We start from the raw sequence: 20,704 nt of genomic DNA on the forward strand, positions 1-20,704 counted from the left end.
AATATGCATTGACATTGGTTCGTTCAATTGTAACAAATGTATTAACGTCTAATGTAAGATGTTAATAACAGAGGAAACTGGGTGAGGGGTACATGGGAACACTCTGCCCTACCACTGACAATTAAAAAACAATCCAAAACCATTCTAAAATTAAAAGTTTATTTTAAAAAAAGGTCTATTCCATTACATAATATTTTCTACTGTAGGAAAGGTTATTTTTAATTCAGTCTAGTCCTTTCTGGTCATACGTAGAGGCTAAAGGGATTTAAAAGGCTGTGATGAGGGTCTAGACGTTAACTTATATAGTCCATACATCTCGCTTCACCAGCCTGGGGTACAGAATAAGGTCATATCTTTTTTAATATGCATGGTGATGGGCTCGCATTCCCCTTCGGTTAACTGGAGAAACTTCTCCCGCCATGCCCTTGGCCAGGGCAGCCTGGTCCTGTCCTCACTGGGGAGGCGCCATGTGGCTGAGGTGGGCACTGCCTGTGCAGGTCTGGGAGAGCTGGGCAGAGGCCACCTTCTCCATCTACCTGTGCAGCTTTGCTTCAGGCCTGGGTCCTTGATGGTCCTGGCTCCTTGTACCCAACTCTCGAGGCCGTTTCCCCTCAGATGTCTTCAGGGTATCTGGTGGTTCGGAGACCTCGTCAGCCCCAGCCACCCAAAGTCCTTGAGGACTTTAGAGTGAAAACATGGTCCTTCTCCCTCAATTTCAAGCCTGCCCATATCCTACTCCAGTGGGAGGGATATTCCTCTGCCAGGGGACCACTTCACTTGATTTCCCTGCTATTTTTGTTCTGTCGTGGGTGGAGAAAGCCACTGCTGCTGGTGACTGTGACTTAGAGATGTGACTCCATCTCTTTTAACATTAGTGGGAGGTGGCAGTGAGGTGGGGATGCTCCTTGCACTGGAAGAGAAAGGACTTGAGTTCTGGGCCTGGTTCCCCCCGCTCTGTGAGTTTATCATCCTTCATCTTCCTGGACCTCACTTTTCTCATCTGCAAACTGGGGAGAGGAGGGATAGAATTGGAAGAGACAAACTCGATTGTTAAGTGTCTTCTGCTCCATCCAGGGGTGCTCCCAGAGGCCGAGGCTGGAGCCCAGGTTCCAGATTCCCAGGCAGTATTTCTGGCCTGATGGTGGGTTCGGGGCGATTCAGCCTCAGGGACAGGGGAGAGGCAAGCCTGGCTCTGACCCCACTAACCCTAAACCCCCCTCCGAGGTATTGATGCTATTGATCTCTGAAGTTAGCTTTGTGAGAACACCCTTCCTTAGCCCTCTAAGATCCTTTCCAAGGAATAAGCGATTCCCTCCCCCACCAGAGAGCACATTTACTAGATAGGGTTAGAATTTACTTTTTTGTTTGCAAAATCCAAGTCTTTTCACTTTTCCCCTCCAAAGCCATGAAAAGGAATCCAGCTGCCTGGACAAGTCCCAAGGAAGATGAAAGCAGCTTTCCTGAGGTTCAATTCTTCTAGAAACAATCTTCCTCTTCTCTCCTCCTCCCACCCCTCTCCAACTTTCAATGCACCCAAGTGTATATTGTTTTTAAATGTCAAAGGAAAAAAGAAAAAGGAAGAGTGAGAGGGAGAGAAACCCCTTTGCTCTGACTGTCACATTCTGGTGAGAGGGAAAAAGGCAGAAAGAACAAGGGGCAGAATTAGAGATGGAGATTTTTTTTGTCTCCCTGCCCCTATTCAGGTCTCTGGGCAGCCCCTCCGCTCTCTCTACCCCCTCTACTCCCCTCCCCTGGGTTGCATTGAAATGTCAAAGGCAGCAGTTTGCAGCTGAAAGGGGGGTCCCTGGTGGGAACGGACTGCCCTTCTAACCTGCAGGTCCAAGCTCTTCCCTTCTGCCCTTGTATTTGTTTTTCCCTTTCTTCCGGGTCTCTCACTAGCAGAGGTTGTTTGGGATGGAGGAGGCCGGGGAGGGGGCGGGAAACACAACGCTTCCCACCTGGGAGTGTGAAGGAGGAACCCTGTGACACCCTTGGCCCCTTCTTTCCCCAAGTTCCTCCAACCTCCAGTTGGCACAAAAATAGATGAACCCCCTGGGCCTTTTCATTTTCTGCCCTGGAAGAGAAAGGCTAGGGAGACGGTGCTTCATGTGCCCAGCGCGCCTGGCTCTATCTGGTCATGTCGTCCCCATCCCAGGGCTTCTAGCCAGTCATGCCGGAGGTCAAGACAAAGCTGAACTGTGATGTGCTTTTCTGAAAATTTGTACGCTAGGTTTGAAACATTTTATGAAACCCAGAGTGAGTGAGGGTGTGGGAAATGGGTGTTTTCTTAAATTGCTGGGGGAGGGCAAAGTGGGGAGATTTTTCAGAGGATCAACAACCTTAGAGAAAGGGCAAAAGCTCCGTTCAGCAATTCCACTTCCAGGCATTTTCTTCCTAAGAATATAATTAGGCAACTGAGCAAAGAGTTCTGCACGTGGGTGTTTACCCCAGGAATGTTAATAAAACAGCATGATTGGAAATGTCCTAATTTTCTCTCAGTAGAGGTTGAAGAAAAAACGCTGGCACACCATCTAGTGGAATAGCATAAGGTCATTAAAAATGATCATATAGTTTTATATTTGCTGATGGGGAAAGATACCCACAAAAAGAGCTAAAGAAAATAAAAGGTTATACAATGCAACAAACAGTTCTTTCTCATTTCTTTACATCAAATGATATATGTGAGTAGAAAAATCTAGAAGGATAGGCACCCACATGTTCATATCTGGGTGGTAGAATTATGGATACTTACCATCTTCTTTAGGATTTCCAGTGGTTTCTGGTTTTTTGACATTTACAAGTATTCCTGCTATGATAAATACAACAACAACAAATTTATTCTTTAAAAAGAGTGTAAGCTAACTTTTGCCCCTTAGGTACAGTAATCCTATGTTTTCTTTCTACTGTACAAATAAAAATTTCCTAGTAATTAAAATGCTCACATTAAAACACACAGGCAGGGCTTCCCTGGTGGCACAGTGGTTGAGAGTCTGCCTGCCGATGCAGGGGACGTGGGTTCATGCCCCGGTCCGGGAAGATCCCACATGCCACGGAGCGGCTGGGCCCGTGAGCCATGGCCGCTGAGCCTGCGCGTCCAGAGCCTGTGCTCCGCAACGGGAGAGGCCACAACAGTGAGAGGCCCGCGTACTGCAAAACAAAAACAAAAACAAAAACAAAAAACACACACAGGCAGAAATTCATTGTTTTTGGTATGTCAGAAGCAAAGCAACTAATAACGAATAGGTTGTAAAACACACAGTGAAGTTTCATAATTTTTCTTTGGTTACGCAATGTTCCATAACTTTTTCTTTGGTTACACAGTGTTTCAACGTGATGGCTCTTTTAGTAAAGAATGATTGTCCTCTCCTGTGCTCCAAGCTGGGTGACTCCCATTTACTAAACTTCTCCCAGCCTACAGTCAGCCTTCCTGCTGATATGCTTTGCAAAACCACTTCTAAACCCCACATCAGGATACATCAATCAACCTGTTTAAAAGGAGAACTGTCCTGGACAACCCGGGATATGTGGACATCACTATAAAACATACTTTCCTTAATAGGAGATTTTTGTAAGCCTCTCAGCTTCCCCTCCCCAACATCACTTCCCAAACGCTCTAAAGTTATTATTTGAATTCTATGTGATTCTTCCCTTTAGAGTCAAAACTCGGTCCCTTTCCTTATATGTCCATGGTCAGGTGAGGTCTTGGCTTTGGATACCCCATATCACGAAGGTCAAAGTCCTGACTCTTCTCTTCCAAATAAAAGATTGTATTTCTAGGAAATATGCCACAGGATTGACCTGAATTTCCAACTTGTGCTCAACGGGGAGTGGCTGAGGGAAATAAGGAAGAGACTCAACGTTAGCATATGGGATATCAGCCACCATATTGGGAAGTTGGAGGCATGGCTTGAATGAGTGGGGTTAACTCTTGGAACTCATGTTCCTACCAACCTTGTCAACCCCCCCCCCCCCCCCCCCAGAGCTGGACAGTAGTTTAAGTGGTAAAAACAGCTTCTATTCAGGAACTGTTGCTATAGGGGAAAAGAAACTTCAGTAGAGAACCGAGCTCAGTTATGAATATAACGTGGACAGGTGAGATTTGATAGTCAGTGAGCAGGATGGGGGAGTGGGGATCAGTGGATTACTAAGAGGAAACATCAGGGATAAGGGGAGATTCTTGCTAAAGGGACCTAACAGGATTCTTGCTGAAGATATCACCTGGGGGATGGTGAGGGATGTGGGATTTGATCAGGTATCTGGAGTGATCAGATACTGAGGGTGGGGGATTCTGACTAAACCAATTTAATATGATTCTTGCTAAAACTGGGCAATGCAAAGTCAAAGTCCAAAGGTCAAGGTCTAGTTGGGAGGAAAATTGAGAGGATCCTGCCTGGAGTTTGGTCAAGGAGAGACCAACGTTTCCGGTCTGGCAGTCTGCAGACTGACCTCTCACAGATGGTGATGGGGGAGAGGATGAAAGCAGAGAAAAGGCAGATTTTATTTGTGCTTATTCTGCAGCTGGGGTGAACATATCTGAGGCCTGTAACGCAGATCACATGGCTTCAGCTGCTGTTGGCGCGCAGCTCTGCCCAGGTGCTGGCCATCACTTGCAGAGAACAGTGTGTGCACTTGTGGATGTCTCTTGGCCATCTTGTCCTTGCTGGGGAGATGTTCCCTGATGGCCACGGAATGGAAAGATTAACCAAGGAAACCCTCTTAAACTCTCGCAAGGATGCCTGAGTCTGTGACCCACTCAGTGTTCAGGATGACCCAAGGTCAACCAGCCTCTGGAATGTCTCTTTTGTATCAGCCCGGATGTCTGCCTGGTAATGCAGATACAGTTCAGTGTGGGGAGGACAGAGCTGGAGGGAAAGAGCCAGCGGCTGCTGCTTCCCTGGCAAAGAACAGTTTTGGGGAAACAAAAGACAGCTGGGTAGGAAACAGCAAGTCGCTTCCATGAAGGCTTTCATTCGTTAACACAGGCCATGCTAAGCAACAGTTAGAAGGAGCCTTGGGCATCCGGGTCTGGCCAGAGAACAATTCTTTGTTTTTCACCATAAATACTGGACCTTTCTCTGGGATTGAGATGTATTCTCGAAATTTGTCTTAAGTTAGGGTTTCAGTTGTCTTTTCTCACTCTCTAGGGTTCTTGGTCTTTACCGTATATTGAGGGAAAATATACCTTTCAAAAAACCCAGCTCTAGTGATTATAAAACACATGGTCTTAGATCCTCGAACTTCACTGGTCTTAAATTTTCTTCACTTTTAAAATAGGGACTGGGATACCTTCTTCAGGGGGTCATGGGGCTCCAATGTCTCGTCATCATTGATGTGGTCCTGGGCTACCTTTCGTGCCCTATGTCATGTTTCCCAGCATTTCAAGCCACATAGATGCCCTTGCTCTTCCCTGTGGGTGGGCCCTTCCACACCTTCTGGTTTTTGTACTTGCCTTCCTCTGCCTGAAATATCAATCTCCCGCTTGTTAAGCTCTCAAACTCAGTTCGTCCTTCAAGAGTCATCACAGAACGTGGTCCCTCTATTCATTCCTTCTGGAGCTCATCATATTCTCTGTTGTTTGGAAAGCTTTCTTAAAAATTGTCCCTATTTCCCACTAGACTGGGAGATTCTTGAGGATGTGGAATATTTGCTGCTGGATGAATAAACAGATGACTTAAGTGCTGTGTAAATGGTAGCCGCTGTTCTTTTTATTTTTCTGCTTTTCTCCAAGTCGTCCCTATTCTAAAGGGTCCTTAATCCCAGATGAACTGAAATGACTTGATAAATAATTCTATCAGGAGTAGATGTTCTGACTCCCTGTCTCCTACTTCTAATGAAGCCCCTAGATCAGTGGTTGTCAAAGTTGTCCAGAATATTGCAGAAATTTGGAAGTTACTGTATTCTTTGGGGGACACCATGAAATATTAATACAATCATTTTCATCATATGCACTAGAAATAAGTTATTAGTGGAATAGGTGGTAAATGTAAGCAAAATAAGATTTCAACCAAGAGCATGTATACGTGCCCATAAAAAGTAAACAAAAACCCGAAATCCTCCCCAAATTCAAGCCCTCGAAGAAATCATAATCATATTCCTCCAACTTTTAAATTAATATTTATTTGCCACTTGTTTATTTATTCATCGATTTGATCTGTGAGTGCTCACTAGTGTAGACACAGCAATAGGTGATACATATTTAAGAAAAAAATTGTTGGAGAACAACTTAAAAATGAGAACATTCAATGGATTAGTCATGACTTGATTTTGACAGTTTAATGGTCTTGCTTAGTAATGCTAATCGAGTACTTACGGGGGGCCAAACACTGTGCTAAGGGCTTTACATGGATTACCCCATATATCTTCACTCCCACGCGATGAAGTGGACATTTACATTATTTTCATCATACCGATGAGAAAACAGAGGCTTAGCGTTCAAGGATAGGTTTTCACAAAGTAAAATCATGACTCTCATACAAATATAAAATGAACGCGTGTCAAAATTTTTAGTTAACCCATTCAATAATGAGAGAACCAGTAAGATGCTATAATCAGTTCAAAGGAAAATCCAAAGACCAGAGCAAACACCCACCAGTAAAGAATGATGAAACAGATGCGAAGTGGTCAATATATCCACCAGACGATAATCAATTGTCTTTCCACAGGACATATCTGTATTTCTATGGGCAGGAATAACTTGAATTACTGTATGTTTTCTATAACATACAGGATTGTAAAATAGCTTTGTCAGTGCAAGGTGGAGGTAACCCTGAGGATGTACTAGTCGGAACACCCAGGTGTGTTTTTGCCCATTTCAAAAAGTCTTGCCCAGGTTTTCGTGTGGTTAGAAAAGGTAAAGATTTGCGTAAGGTCACGTAGCCAAGATGCAGATCCCAGCAATACAGTGCCAGTGTCCTCAACAACTGTTCTGTGGATGAAAACTTTAAGAACTACCGATGAAAATAGAGATCAGCTCTCTTTTGGAGTTGCTATTCTGCTACTGTTTGATTGCCCTGGGTACATATTTTTTGTCCATGTAAAAACACTGTGTATGTTTAAGTTTTAGGAAAGGAAAGGAACTCATATCTATTGAATTCTTAACAGGTGTCAGGTATCGTGTCAAATGCTTGAAGCCCGAGATCCCGTTTTATCTCAACAGCCACATAAGGGAGGTATCAGTAATCCCCATTTTACAGATGAGCACTTAGGTTTGGACTGATTCCTGGAGTTAGAACGCTAGTGTGGAGCTGGGATTCAAACCCACATCCCTCCTAGCCAAGGCCCATGCTGTCCCAGCCGGTGAACCAAACAACGTTTCTAACAAACGCTCACACTTCTAACGAAGAATTTTCATTGTTCCCACCTTTTGGAGCCTGTATCATTTACTGTGGGGCTGCTGAGCTGTGCTGAGGACCGGGGGATGGTTCCGAAGAAAACGGCATTGAAAAGAAACACCTTGTTTTTTTGTCTCCTGTGCTCAGTGGACCCAAATTTGTCTGTGTGCAGAAACCTCAAAGAGACACATGTTATGGCCCCAGCCCTTGACTTCTGCCAATCCTTAGATGTTGAGTAGGACCTTGATTTTGGAAGGGCAGTGTGCTTTTCTAGTTGCTCACGGGCTAGTTTACCAGGACAGAGAAATTCTCTCAAGATCTTAAAATGCCACAGGCCACTGAATTTACTACACCTCATCAGTTATAAGCTATCCCCCAAAGAAATCCTGCAATGTTTGCCGGCACTCACTATGCCCTGCTGATACCCCAGGACTGACACTGATGAACATGTACGTACAGGCTTCCTTCAGGTCTCCCAAGCATGGTGCCTGGACCACTTTCATCAGAGTGACCTGGGTGCTTGAATAAAATGCAGTTTTATCAATAGCACTTGAGACTTAATGAATCAGAAACTTGGGGGCGGGGGCGGATAAGGGCTGAAAATGTCTATTTTTAAGCTCCATCCTAGGGGGTTTGGAGAATCCCACAAGTATAAGTGCTTGGGCTCTGGACTCAGCTGGTCCTGAATGAGCATCCTGGCCACACTGTGTGATATTGGGCAAATTCAGTCTGCTCTTGAAGACTTGCTTTCCTCATTTGAAAAATGGGGATAACTATAGTTGTGAGGAGATAATCTACGGGAAGCATCTGGCATGGGTCCTGGCGCCGGCTACGTTCCCAGGAAGTGTCAGCTACGAATGTATTTCACTGATCCTAAGATGCTCATTCCTTTTGTTTTCGGCGTAGTAACATCTCTGAAATCAGTCTGCTTCTTAAAAGTGATGGTGTGTCATGGTCTCAGGGGTGGCAGTTTTTCCTTCTAGTGGTCTCTAAAACAAGGTGCATCTCACCATAGATGGTGTCATAGACTGGGTGAAATACAGTGTATGTAAGGGTTCCTGGGATGCAGTGCTGTCCAGCATAAGGACTCTGGAAGAGTACCGGAATTTGGGGAATCTCAGGCCTGTCTAAGCTGTGGCCATCTAGCCAATGGCCCCTGCTAGTGCAGGAGTAAGTCAAGTGAAAGCTGGATAAACAAGGCTGTGGGTTCACCCCTCTCTCTGGAGGGGTTTCCATGATTTGGGAGGTACTTGACGGTCTCCCTTCTTCAGGCCCCACTTAGGTTTCCTACTGGGGCACGGCAGCTTGAACTGGGTGGGGCTGGGGTGGTGGGGCATCGCTTACCTCCTTTGTTGGTTCCTTCTCATCTCCAGACTTGCCTTGTTGGATGTCTCTGGACCATCTGGCCACTACTTTCATTTTTCTTTTCCTTTGGGTCCCCTTTTCAGGGAAGGATTTTGAGACGGAACCCCAGGTCCAGAAGGAGTCAACAATAACCTTAATACTACTGCCTGCCACAGAATTATCAGTATTATCACAGCGAATCAGGAAGAAATCTGCCCCCTCTTGCCAACGATCCCACTCGCTCATGGCTCTTGTCTGCTCAGCTGTGTGACCAAAATGGGATTTGGCAGTGAGATAGCTGTGGGGGAAGGTTTGCTTCTTGTTGTTTTTAAGGTGATCTATACAAAGGAATCAGCTCAATGAGTGGTTTGCTTCCTTTGAAAAAGCACCATCTGAGTTTAGATTTTGTATTTACTATTTTAAACCCTTCCGATTAGACCCATGGGGTTTCCCAGGCTTGTCTGGGGGAGTTTTTTCCGGTCTTCCTTTCCTTTCTTTCCCAAACCCTGGGACAAATATTTGTTTTTCTCACATACTCATCACAGCCCCCGGCCTTTAGAAAATCCTGAGCAGCCCGGCAGTGACATGGGAGCCTGGTGCCTGGCTGGGGAGCCTTAAGCTGAGAACAGCGCTTGGCAGGCTCGCTTCCTGCCCCAATGCCCTCATTCACCATGGAAAGTTGCGGGGTGTGTCTTGGCACATTTGCTGAGCTCACTGGAAGCTCTCAATTTTGAGAGGGAAAGGGACTTTCTCATGGGTTTCCCGCTCCAAGAGTATCAATCAGCCTCAGAGAAACACTAGGGAGGCGAGAAGTGGTTTACTAGCAGGAATCGTGATTACAAAGGCCACCGGCTCCCTTTGTATCTTTTGTTCCTGCTGGCGCCTTGGTCAGAGTTTGGGGGCCGCCCCAGTGTAGTCTTTGCTGGCCTGGGTCTGCTGATCCTGGAGGTTGGGGAGGAGGAAAAGGAAAAAGTGTCTGGAGGAGCAGAGAAAGGAGTCCTTGCTGGGGTCCCGCTCTCTCTGTTGCACCACGGATGGCTTTCTTTTGGCTTTTTGCAAATCTCTGATCTGTTGGTTCTTGGCAAGCCAACAGGGAAGGATCAGACCTATCTCGTGGGGTTGTGACATTTGAGTGGGCTATTGTAACCTGCTGGGCACTGAGTTGGTGCTCCTTAAATATTTCTCCCTGCCTGCACTTTCCCTTTCCTGCTTTCCTTGGAGGGTAGAATCCATATCTATATCATTTAAATATCATTTTTGAAATGATAGCTGAAGCAGGGGAATGAGGGAAGGAAACAGGAAGGAAAAAGTAATTTCATATTCCACCTCCTCCTCCATTTACCACCCGCCCGCCCCCTCAAAAAAAAAAAACAAAAAACTTCTTTAACCCTGCATGTGTTATTGGAAAGAAGATGCACAGCTGTGGCTGGTGACTGTGTTTCCTTGCCTGAAGCCAGCCTCTGATGGAACCCCTCCGCCCTGCTGGTCTGTTGTTTTGCTCGGCTGAGCTGTGGGGCGTGGGGTTAAAGGACCCTTGCCAAAGTGACCAGTTTTATCTGGCTTTCTGACAGCTGTGAGAAATCCTGTTTGACAACAGGGCAGCTTCTAAGCAGGGAGCTGGGAGGCTGGCGTGATGTGACGGGACCCGGAAGCGGGAGGCAGGTCCCCACGTGTCCGTCTTGAGTGGCACTATTGGTTTCGGATAGATTTCATTCCCGTATTGGAAAGGAGTGCTTCTTTAACATGGAATCGAAATACGCTTCTTTAATATGGGAATGAAAAATATCTAAGGCTGTAGTGAAGGACAGTCGCTCCAGGGCAGAGAATGGTCTGTATAAAAATGACAATCCAACTGCCCAGTGGAATACACGGGCTTAACGCTAATAAGAGTAACTGAATTTAGAGCAACGGCTGTGTACTGTGAATGGCTTTCGGAAGCCAGCAGCTTCTGGGGAAGAGACGCAAAGGGTTTCTAATATGCAAATGAGGCTGGGCATGAAGCCCCCAGGATAAAAAACATCACGTGAATCTCACTCATCATTTTATTAACAGGTGGGTTCCTAGACTGATTTTGAGTTTTCATCAGTGGGCAAATTAATTAAGCTGTTAAAAGGTGGTGCAGAAATATGCACAGGTATCTTTGGCCTTCTTTGACAAGGAACATGCTGCTCTGGGTCTAACCGTTGGAATAATTATTTTCTCCCCTGTAAATTACCGGCAGCAAATTCAGTGCAGTGCACCAGTATGCTTTTAATTATCCACAGGCTCTGAGGATGGGGGCTACATGGGACAGGTATTTATGAAATATCTAGGTTTGTATATGTGTAAAAATACCTATGAATCCTTTCCAGCTGGGTTCGTTTATTTTAAACAAGTCACGGTGACCGGATATTGATTTGGGGCTTGGGGGCTCCAACAAGGAACATTTACCTTCATGATAAGTGGATTTCATCCTTACCTGTCTGAGTGATAAAAAAAAAAAAAAAATTGTTTCAGCCTTTCTCAAACTGCACTTGCTAGCTGCAAGCCAGGTTTTTGTGGGCATTGTAGTATTAATCGGCATTAGCAAGACATTTCAAAATATAGGCTGAGGGCCAAAACAGAGCAATAGAAGAAGATTAATCTGTTCTTCGGAAATGAAAACCATTTGGGCTAAATAAGCAAGTGTTGTGTTACAGTGAAAACAATACGGGTAGCAACGCCAGAATGTCTTTCATTTGTTCCGAGCTTCATTCATTCATTTGGTAAATTGTTGGTGGCCCCTAACATGGGCCAGACTATGGGGATATAGAGTAAATTGTCTCAGAAAGAGCTGGGTAAGTATAATTGGAGGAATGGCTGGGAAGCTGAAGTACAGGAGACCTAATACAGAGGGGCAGAGGTGGTTGGAAAACGGGTCCCTTGATGAGTAGGAGAAATTATCTCCTACTGAGGATGAAGTGTGGGCGTGCATGCACGCCGGTAGTGATGGTGGTGATGAAGTGGAAACAGTGTATTGAGAGCCTGAGATGGAAAGGCGATTATTACATATAACAGTTTGTTAAGGCTTCTATACCAAAGTACCAGAGACTGGGTGGCTTAAACAACAGATATTTACTTTCTCACAGTTCTGGAGATTAAAAATCTGAGATCAAGATGTTGGCAGTCTTGGTTTCTTCTCAGACCTCTCTCTTTGGCCTGCAGATGGCCGCCTGCTCCGTGGGTCACACCTGGTCTCTCCTCTGTGCTTCTCTATGTCCTAATCTCTCTTTATAAGAACACTAGTCCTGTTGGATTAGGACCATCCTCATGACCTAATGTTAACTTAATTACCTTTGAAAAGACTTTCCCTCCAAATATGGTGACATTCTGAGCTACTTGAGGCATATGAATTTTTGGGGGGGTGTACAATTAAACCCATAACACTTTATAAGGAAATTGAATGTAAATTTCCAAGATTCAAAATTGTGTGTTAATAACAAACATAATTTATGAGAGAGGTTATAGAGTTTAAAGAAATTTAATCCTTCTCACGACTAATTATTATGAATGGGTTATAACCCCAACTCTGCTAGAGAAACACTGGAGAGAGTAAGAGTCAGATAAAGTTCTCATCTTACTCAGGAAAATGCAAACTTTGATAAATAGATTAATAAAGTAAATATCCTCTTTATAAAACTTAATAGAGGTGGTGGTTGCCCAACATTTTGAATACACTAAATGACATTGAATTGTTCACTTTAAAATGGTTAATTTTGCCTCAACAAAAACAAACCAAAAAAACTCAAAAAGTTTAAAGCAGCCACTGGTAGAATCTTTTTAATGATGAATATAAAGCTTACAACTTTAGAGTAGATTAAGAAACAAAATATAGACCATAAAAGCAAATGAAAGAAAACAGATACAGCATGAAAACCTTACAGCCGAAATGCACAAAATGATAAGGTAGGCATGAGACAACTATAAGCCAATAAATAGAAATAATTTAAACTCTTTTACAAAGGCTTTAAAATTGTATTTAAAAACCAGTGGGTTATATCCCGTCAACATGGTGTACATCTAAAAAAATGTGGTGAGATCGAAAATAAAATAACGAACTAAGATTGAATAGGCAACACAGATTCAAAGAAGGCAGGGCTGGCAGTGTTACTTCCAAAAAAGTGATCTTCAAAGCAAAAAGCATTAAATGGAAAACAGGGAGTCATTTTGTATGGATAAGTTGTATGTTCTACAATACATGTTCTTTTTTTTGGGGGGGGGGTCTCAGAATCACTTTTTATTTTGAAAATAATAAGATGAAAAAGAAGAATGATATCCTGTCTTTAGAAGAAAAGAAGGAAGACATTGTATACCTCTTATCAGACTTCATAAATAGGTACACACACACAAAAATCACCTTTCGAATTTCAAGCAAGTATTTTCATTCCAAACTGATTAGGAAGTCCAAGACAGGAAATATTTTGACAAATGTGACCAGAACTAAAGTAAAACCCGGGAAATCTGGAAAAATCAACTCTTTGATTCACTTGCAACATTTTGCTACAGAAAATGTAATAAAACCCTAACCTCTTTCTTTCACAAGCCTTTTAACAAAGGATCTCACTCAGAGGAAGCCCATGATAAAATGACTCTCTTCCATATACACGGACCATTTATTCTGGGATGATGGCTGTATGACAGCATGATGTAAACACACTAATCCTACAAGTCAAGTAGTAGCAGCTACTATCTTCTTCACCTGACCCTCAGTATCAATAGATGTTATTATCCCCATTTTACAGATTGGGAAATAGAAACTTTGCTAAAATCACAGAGCAAATTACAAACATTACTTAAGACAGAACCCAAGTAGCTTAAAAACACCTCCCACCAGCACAGACTTTGCCACCTTCCGGGCCAACCTATCACACCATCATGAGTTTAGATATTAATGCTTTGTAACAATTCCTCACAAAGGTCGAGTGGTCAAGGCTTAAAAATCACTTATTATAAGTGAAAGATCCTGTCAAAATTGGAAATTAGAAAGCAGTGCAATATTCCAGGGATCTATATCCTGCACTGTTTATACCTGGGGTATACCAGGTCTCCATGTGTGAATTTCTTCAGCAGACATGAAGCCAAAGCCCCCCGAGAAGTTCAGGAACAATAACACCCTCTTAGAGGCTCTATTCATTCCATGGTTCCGAAGAGCTTCTTTCGAAGAGTCTGGGAGTCTCAGCTACGAGCTGAGATGCATCAGGAGTTATTCTCCCCTGAGGGAATCAGTCCACAGTTTCTGATCTTCATGCAAGTTTTCTTTAGCAAGAAACATGCATTTCATGTTATCTTTGATGTCGAAGGGCACTTGAATGGCAAGGACTAGTGTTTGGATGTTACAGTCTATGCCATTAAACATCTGGTGCAGAGCGTCCGATGCCAGGACACAGCAATCCGAGCTAACCCAGGCTTCACCTGTTGCTCACACCTCAGAATCTGTGGCGGGCCAAGCAGTGAGAAGCAGTGGGAAAGACAGGAAGCTTCGCTATTTCAGACGTGAGCAGTTTCAGCGGGATGTCTCATGCAGCCTTGACTTGTCCAATTCCTTCAACTGCTCATATGTCACAAAGAAAATAATATTCCAAGGACCAAGTCTCAACCAATTTGGCCAAAACCCTTTATATAGAGTAAAAAACCCTTCATTCTTCCATGTCTGTAACAAACAATCCAGGAAACCTGTGTAGCCAGGGATCTGCCATCTCAAAGGACTCTGATTCATCATACTTGTTCTCACCACATCGACAGGGTTTGAGGCCAGGGCCCCCGCCAGCCCACAGGTGAAGCCTGAGAGGAAATGGGTATACACAGTGTCTCCCATCAAGCCCGAGAGAATGAGATGCTTCTTGGTGAGGTCGTAGACGGGCAGCTCCACACCAACAACAATAGCGGCCCTCTGAGCAGTAAGGGACACGCCCTTCCAAAGTCCTCTCGTTCCCTCTTGCTGGTAAATGTGAATGAAGTTGCCTATCATTCCTCCTTGAAGGGTGCTATTTTGTGCTTGCATCCGAATTTTCAAAACATCAGTTGGATTAGCAATGGTTGAGGATATCACTCCAGAGAGAATTCCACAGACAATATTTATCAGAAGGGTTTCATCTTCCGGGTGCTCGACAAATAACCGCTTCAAGCTCTGGTAGACGCCTATCTTGATGGTGCCGTAGGAAGCCTGGCGCGACATCGCAGGAGCAATCCCTGAACACAGTGCTTTCAGGCCTTCCTCTCTGCCTATCCTCACTAACGCATGCAACATTCCTCGATACCTGATTTCTTTAACGTTTGCATCATTCTTCTGGCCTTGAATCTGGAGCCGTGTCTTGGTTAAATCAATTGAAAAAGTACCGCACTCCGCTGTGATGGAGGCCAGGCCTCCGTACACGAAGGGCTTCCAGTTCAGGGCAGACATGCTCACCGCTGTCCCTTCTCCTTTGTTCACAGACGCATAGCCTCCAACAGGGTTTTTCCGGACCCGGGTTCAATCCCTGGTCCCCTGGTCGAGGAACTAAGATCCTGCAATCCGCGCGGTACAGCAGGTGGCGGCGGCCCTGCACCCTCCTACTCCCCGGGCGCAGCAGCAGCCGGCTCCAGCGGCTGCACGGGATCTGGAGGAAAGCCATGTTCTTTTTCTTTCTTTCTTTCTTTCTTTTTTTTTGTGCAGTACGCGGGCCTCTCACTGTTGTGGCCTCTCCCGTTGCGGAGCACAGGCTCCGGACGCACAGGCTCAGCGGCCATGGCTCACGGGCCCAGCCGCTCCGTGGCATGTGGGATCTTCCCGGACCGGGGCACGAACCCGCGTCCCCTGCATCGGCAGGCGGACTCTCAACCACTGCGCCACCAGGGAAGCCCCATGTTCTTTTTGAGTGTGGACAATGTCTCGGTTAGTATTCTAGGCACTTGTCATGCATTATTTCTCAGCAGTCCTTAGGGGTATGTGTTGTTATTTTCGTCCCCATTTCAGAGGAAGGGAGGTTGAGGTTTAGAGAACCTCAAGTAATCAGGGGTCGAGGAAGAATCTGAACTCAGAGGTTGATGCTTTTCCCCCACACACCCTGCTTCATGCACCCAACAGCGCAACAGAATCAGGGCTGGCAGTGTTACTTCCAATCAGATGTTCAATCTAATGTTGTTTACACTAGAAGAGGTTAATGGTAAAGTAGTGTATGTTTTTAACAATCTTTATCAGCCTTTGTCAGATTAAAGATATATTGCACAAAGAAAACATCAACAGGTTCCCAATTTATTGTGGAAATTGTACGGGCCATGTTCTCCATCTCTGATGCTACAAAAATTAAAACCAATAATAAAAATGAATTTAATTTCCAATTAAAATTAATTAGAAAATATCTCTCCAATCACTTAAGAAATAACACAATAAAATTCCAAAAACCTCTCCAAAACTCAAACACATTTTTTTTAAAAATTGAAATATAGTTAATGTGCAATATTATGTTAGTTTTAGGTGTACTCCATAGTGATTTGACATTTGCATACATTATGAAATGATCATGACAATAAGTCTAGTAACTGTCTCCATACAAAGTTACTACAGTATTATTGACCATATTCCTTATGCTGTATATTATATTCCCATGACTTCTTTATTTTATAACTGGAGTCAAACCCATTTTCTTAATAGTTTGTTTGGAAATTAATAAAAAGAGAATACTTATATCAAAAACATGAAATGTGGCTAAAGTTGTCCTTAAAGGCAATGTGATAATAGCAAATGATTTCATTTTTTAAAAAGAAAGAATAGAAATAAATGGATGGTGAAGTCATCTCAAGAAAACAGGTAAAAGAACAACAAGAATGCAAGTCAAAGAGCAGAAAAGAAATTTTAATTGAATCAGAAATTCTGATTTAGAATGGAGAGACCCCCTCCTCGTGTAACTGACTAACAGACATAAAAAGAGGTTTTCTGGCTGAATTTCTAGAAAACTTAAGAACAAAGAGAAAACAAGAACCTACTGTGTGGCACAGGGAGCTATATTCAATCCCTTGTAATAGACTATAATGGGAAAGAATGTGAAAAAGAATATATATGTATGTATATGTATAACTGAATCACTTTGCTGTACACCTGAAACTAACACAACATTGTAAATCAACTATACTTCAATAAAAATAAAGATTATGACTCCTAAATTTATTAAAATTTAAACAAATTTTCTCTCCTCTCTCAGTAATGCTATAAGATTAGAACTCTTTAATTACATTTGCATCACATACACCTTTATTTTTACTGGTTTGTGCATTTTGATTAAACGTATATTTTAAATAGCAAAAAAAAGAGAAAACAAATTTAGAAAAAATAAGCAGCTATAATCATAGATTTGAAGTAGATTTTAAAATATAAGAGAATAAATGTTACGGAAAAAATAGAACCTTTCAATGAAGTGAGTGTTTCGCTGGGAAAATTCAGAATTGACCTAAGAATAAAAACCTCAAACAAATCAATGTACATGAAAGAAATGTAAAAATAGTTAAAGAATTTATTCTAAAATTTATCCTACAACCAGACAGATTTCTGTTGTTATTTTTAACTTTTAAGAAAGAGGTCACTTCCACGCTGAAAAAAAATCATGGAAAAAAATTCCAATTTTACAAAGCTGGCTTAATCCTGATCTTAAAACTTCATTGATAGCACAAATAGGATAAAGGCACATGCTCCATGATGTGGATGCAAAATTTGAAATCATGAAGGTTATATAAAAAACTAGGGTTTACGTAAAGAATTCAAAGACAGTTTTGTGTGAGGAAAATTTTCTGATTGGTCATGCCATTAAAGCCAAAACAACTTGATAGTATCCATTAAAACTGAAATATAATTGATAAAACTCAACACACTAACTTATGATTTTAAAAGGCTATTCTCATAAAATTTACTAAAATCAATAGCTTTGCCGTATATAAGCAGTCAAACAACAGTTGGAAACCATAATAGAGAAAGCGCTTATATTAAACTAGCAAGAAAAATCACATAATACCTAGGAATAATGCTACAAAGAAATGTGTGGAACCTTTATGAGACAAACTCCCAAATTTTATTAAGAGATATTAAATAAGATTCAAAGGATGGGAGATGCATCATTCTCTATGACTTAATGATGTAAAGATGTTAATTTGATTCAAGTTAATTTACAAGCTTCAGAAATCTCAGTAACAATTCCCAATGTACTATTTTTTGGAGGAATTTCATAAAATAACTCTAAAGTACACGGGCTATGAAGGAGATAGGAATATGAAGGAGATAGGAATAAAAGAATCATGACTAGATATGCAAAATGCATAAAGCTACAATAATCAAACCAGTAGACCTATTAGTGATAGACTGAATGACTAGTCCTTAAGCTCAAACCTACATGAGAGCTTAGCGTATAAACACGGGCACATCATACACTGGGAAATGGGTGGAATCTTTCAACAAATAGTATTGGTTCTTTGTGAGAAAATCAAGTCAGAGCTGCTCCTTATTACAAACACCAAAATAAATTCCAGATGGAGTCAAAATTTAGATGCAAAAATATTCTGCTGCATTAGTAATCAAGCAATGCAAATTAAAATGAAATGTTACTTTCTTTTTTTGTTATATTGGCAAAGATAGTTTTAAAAATCACTTGATTTTGGGAGAGTGTGGTGAGGAAGTCCCTTCATACTTCTGATCTGAATTTAAAAGAATTCAGCTCTTCTGAAGAGTGATATTTATTGGAAACCTCTAAAAATTTCAATTCTATGACCTGTAGATTCCATGTCTTGACATCTCTCCAGGGAAAAGATAAGACAGGTAGACAGATGGATAAGGAGACAAAGATTTACCTACAAGTATTTTTGTTTCAGTCATATCTGTAGTAAAGTTCAATAATTGGGAATTTGTTGAATATCATGTAGTCCCTAGGATGAAATATTATACAGTCAATGCATAAACATTTTGAAGACTATTTAATAACATAACAACATACTTACTATGTAATGTTAAACAAAAAGGATGATACAAACTATATGTACATAAATATGCACATATAAAATAAACTCAATTTTATTAAAAATATATAAAAGTATAGAAATTGCAAATAAATAAAGGAAAATGTTGGCAGTGGCTATCCCTATGTGTGAGATTATAGAGTTTTAGTGATTATATTTTTCAAATTTCGTAAGTTGAAAATGCAATAATTTTGTGAATAGAAAAAGAGTTAAAAAATCAAATAAAACAATAAAAAAAGTTAAAGGTAAAAAAATGAAGTAAAAAAAGTGGAAGAAGGAGAAATAAATATGTAACTTTTCAGGCATGTGGAAGAAATTTGAAGGCATGAAAGAAGTGGAAAAATCATGAATACAATTGTTCATAGATTTAATGCTCATAAATTAGCTTTTGCTAATTGTCTGAAAATCAAAACCAAATTTAAAAGCTATCACTAAGCTGAAAAAGTATTTGCAATAAAATTGACAAGACCACAGTAAATAAAAGAAAAAAAACAACTCATCTTTAAATAGAAAATGGTCAGATTATATTAACAGATAATGGTAGAAAAAATAAAAATATTTAATGAACATAAGAAAAAGATGTTATCAGAAATCAAAAAGTACATATTAAACTACATGGAAGTACTATATCTTCAAAAAATATTTACTGATACGACAACCGTTTACAACATAATATTAGGTGATAACGAAAAGCTGAACACATTTTATGCTCAATTTTATGAAAATAAATGTATTGCAAAGTGAATGGAAGGCAATACACCAGATACAGTAGCAATGGCCATTTCTAGGTAGGTAGATTGGAGGTTATTTTGAATTTCTTCTTTAATGGTCTTCTAGGGACTTTGTACATAGAAATATTGATACTACTTTATTGAAGCAGTGATGAACAAAGGATTTGAACATATACAAATGCATCCACTAGCACTGCCTTTCATAGGAAGGACACCTCTTGAGTTAAGGACAAGCCTTCTTAAGAACAGAGTGTCAGAGATGAATGGATAAAAAAGATGTGAGATATATATATATATATATATATATATATATATATATATATATATATATATATATATATATATACGATGGAATACTACTCAACCATGCAAAAGAATGAAATAATGCCATTTGCAGCAACATGGATGGATTTAGAGATTATCATACTAAATGAAGTAAGTCAGAAAGGGAAAGACAAATACCATATGATATCACTTATATGTGGAATCTGAACTGTGACACAAATGAACTTACTTATGAAACAGGAACAGGCTCACAGACATAGGAAACAAACTACCAAAGGGGAAAGGAGGTGGGGGAGGGATAAATTAGAAGTTTGGGATTAGCAGATACAAACTACCATATACAAAATATATAAACAACAAGGTCCTACTGTATAGCACAGGGAACTATATTCAATATCCTATAATAAACCATAATGGAAAAGAATATGAAAAAGAATGTATATGTAGGTATAACTGAATCACTTTGTTGTACAGCAGAAACTAACACAACATTGTAAATCATCTGTACTTCAATAAAAAAGGAAAGACCAGAGTGTCAGTATCCTGAGAGAAATCTGCACCAACAGGCAACAAAGCTTTTACCACTGGTCTAAAATTTTGTGCTTTCCAAAAGGGCTTTCTGAAACCTTAGCGGTTCAGTGGGTTTTACACCGGGGGAACAAGGATGCAGAAGAAGTCCCAGCCCCTCTCCCTCCTGCATCTTCCCACTTCCTCACCTCCCCTTCCTCCACCTCTCCCCTTCTTTCCCACATCATCATCATCACTAGGCTTCAACTACTGCATCTTTAAAAGATAAATATCTTCTTTTTTTTTTTTTTTTTTGGTATGCGGGCCTCTCACCGTTGTGGCCTCTTCCGTTGCAGAGCACAGGCTCTGGAAGCACAGGACCAGCGGTCACGGCTTACGGGCCCAGCCGCTCCGCGGCATGTGGGATCTTCCCGGACCAGGGCACGAACCCGTGTCCCCTGCATCGGCAGGCTGACTCTCAACCACTGCGTCACCAGGGAAGCCCAAGATAAA

The 20,704-nt window shown here is 41.7% G+C and overlaps 1 protein-coding gene across 1 annotated transcript; it reads right to left on the bottom strand.

Annotated features, from left to right (window-relative positions):
• Positions 1 to 14,196: 14,196 nt before the first annotated feature.
• On the bottom strand, positions 14,197 to 15,093 carry LOC132418704 (kidney mitochondrial carrier protein 1-like). The gene has a single exon (XM_060002697.1). The coding sequence runs from the start codon at positions 15,091 to 15,093 to the stop codon at positions 14,197 to 14,199; it is 897 nt and encodes a 298-aa protein (XP_059858680.1).
• Between the last annotated feature and the right edge of the window lie 5,611 nt (positions 15,094 to 20,704).

This window comes from Delphinus delphis, chromosome 2 (assembly GCF_949987515.2).
Source record: "Delphinus delphis chromosome 2, mDelDel1.2, whole genome shotgun sequence".
NCBI lineage: Eukaryota > Metazoa > Chordata > Mammalia > Artiodactyla > Delphinidae > Delphinus > Delphinus delphis.

What these genes read in the sequence shown, in the direction of transcription:
- LOC132418704 (XM_060002697.1), bottom strand. Translation starts at nt 15,093, where the DNA reads ATGTCTGCCCTGAACTGGAAGCCCTTCGTGTACGGAGGCCTGGCCTCC.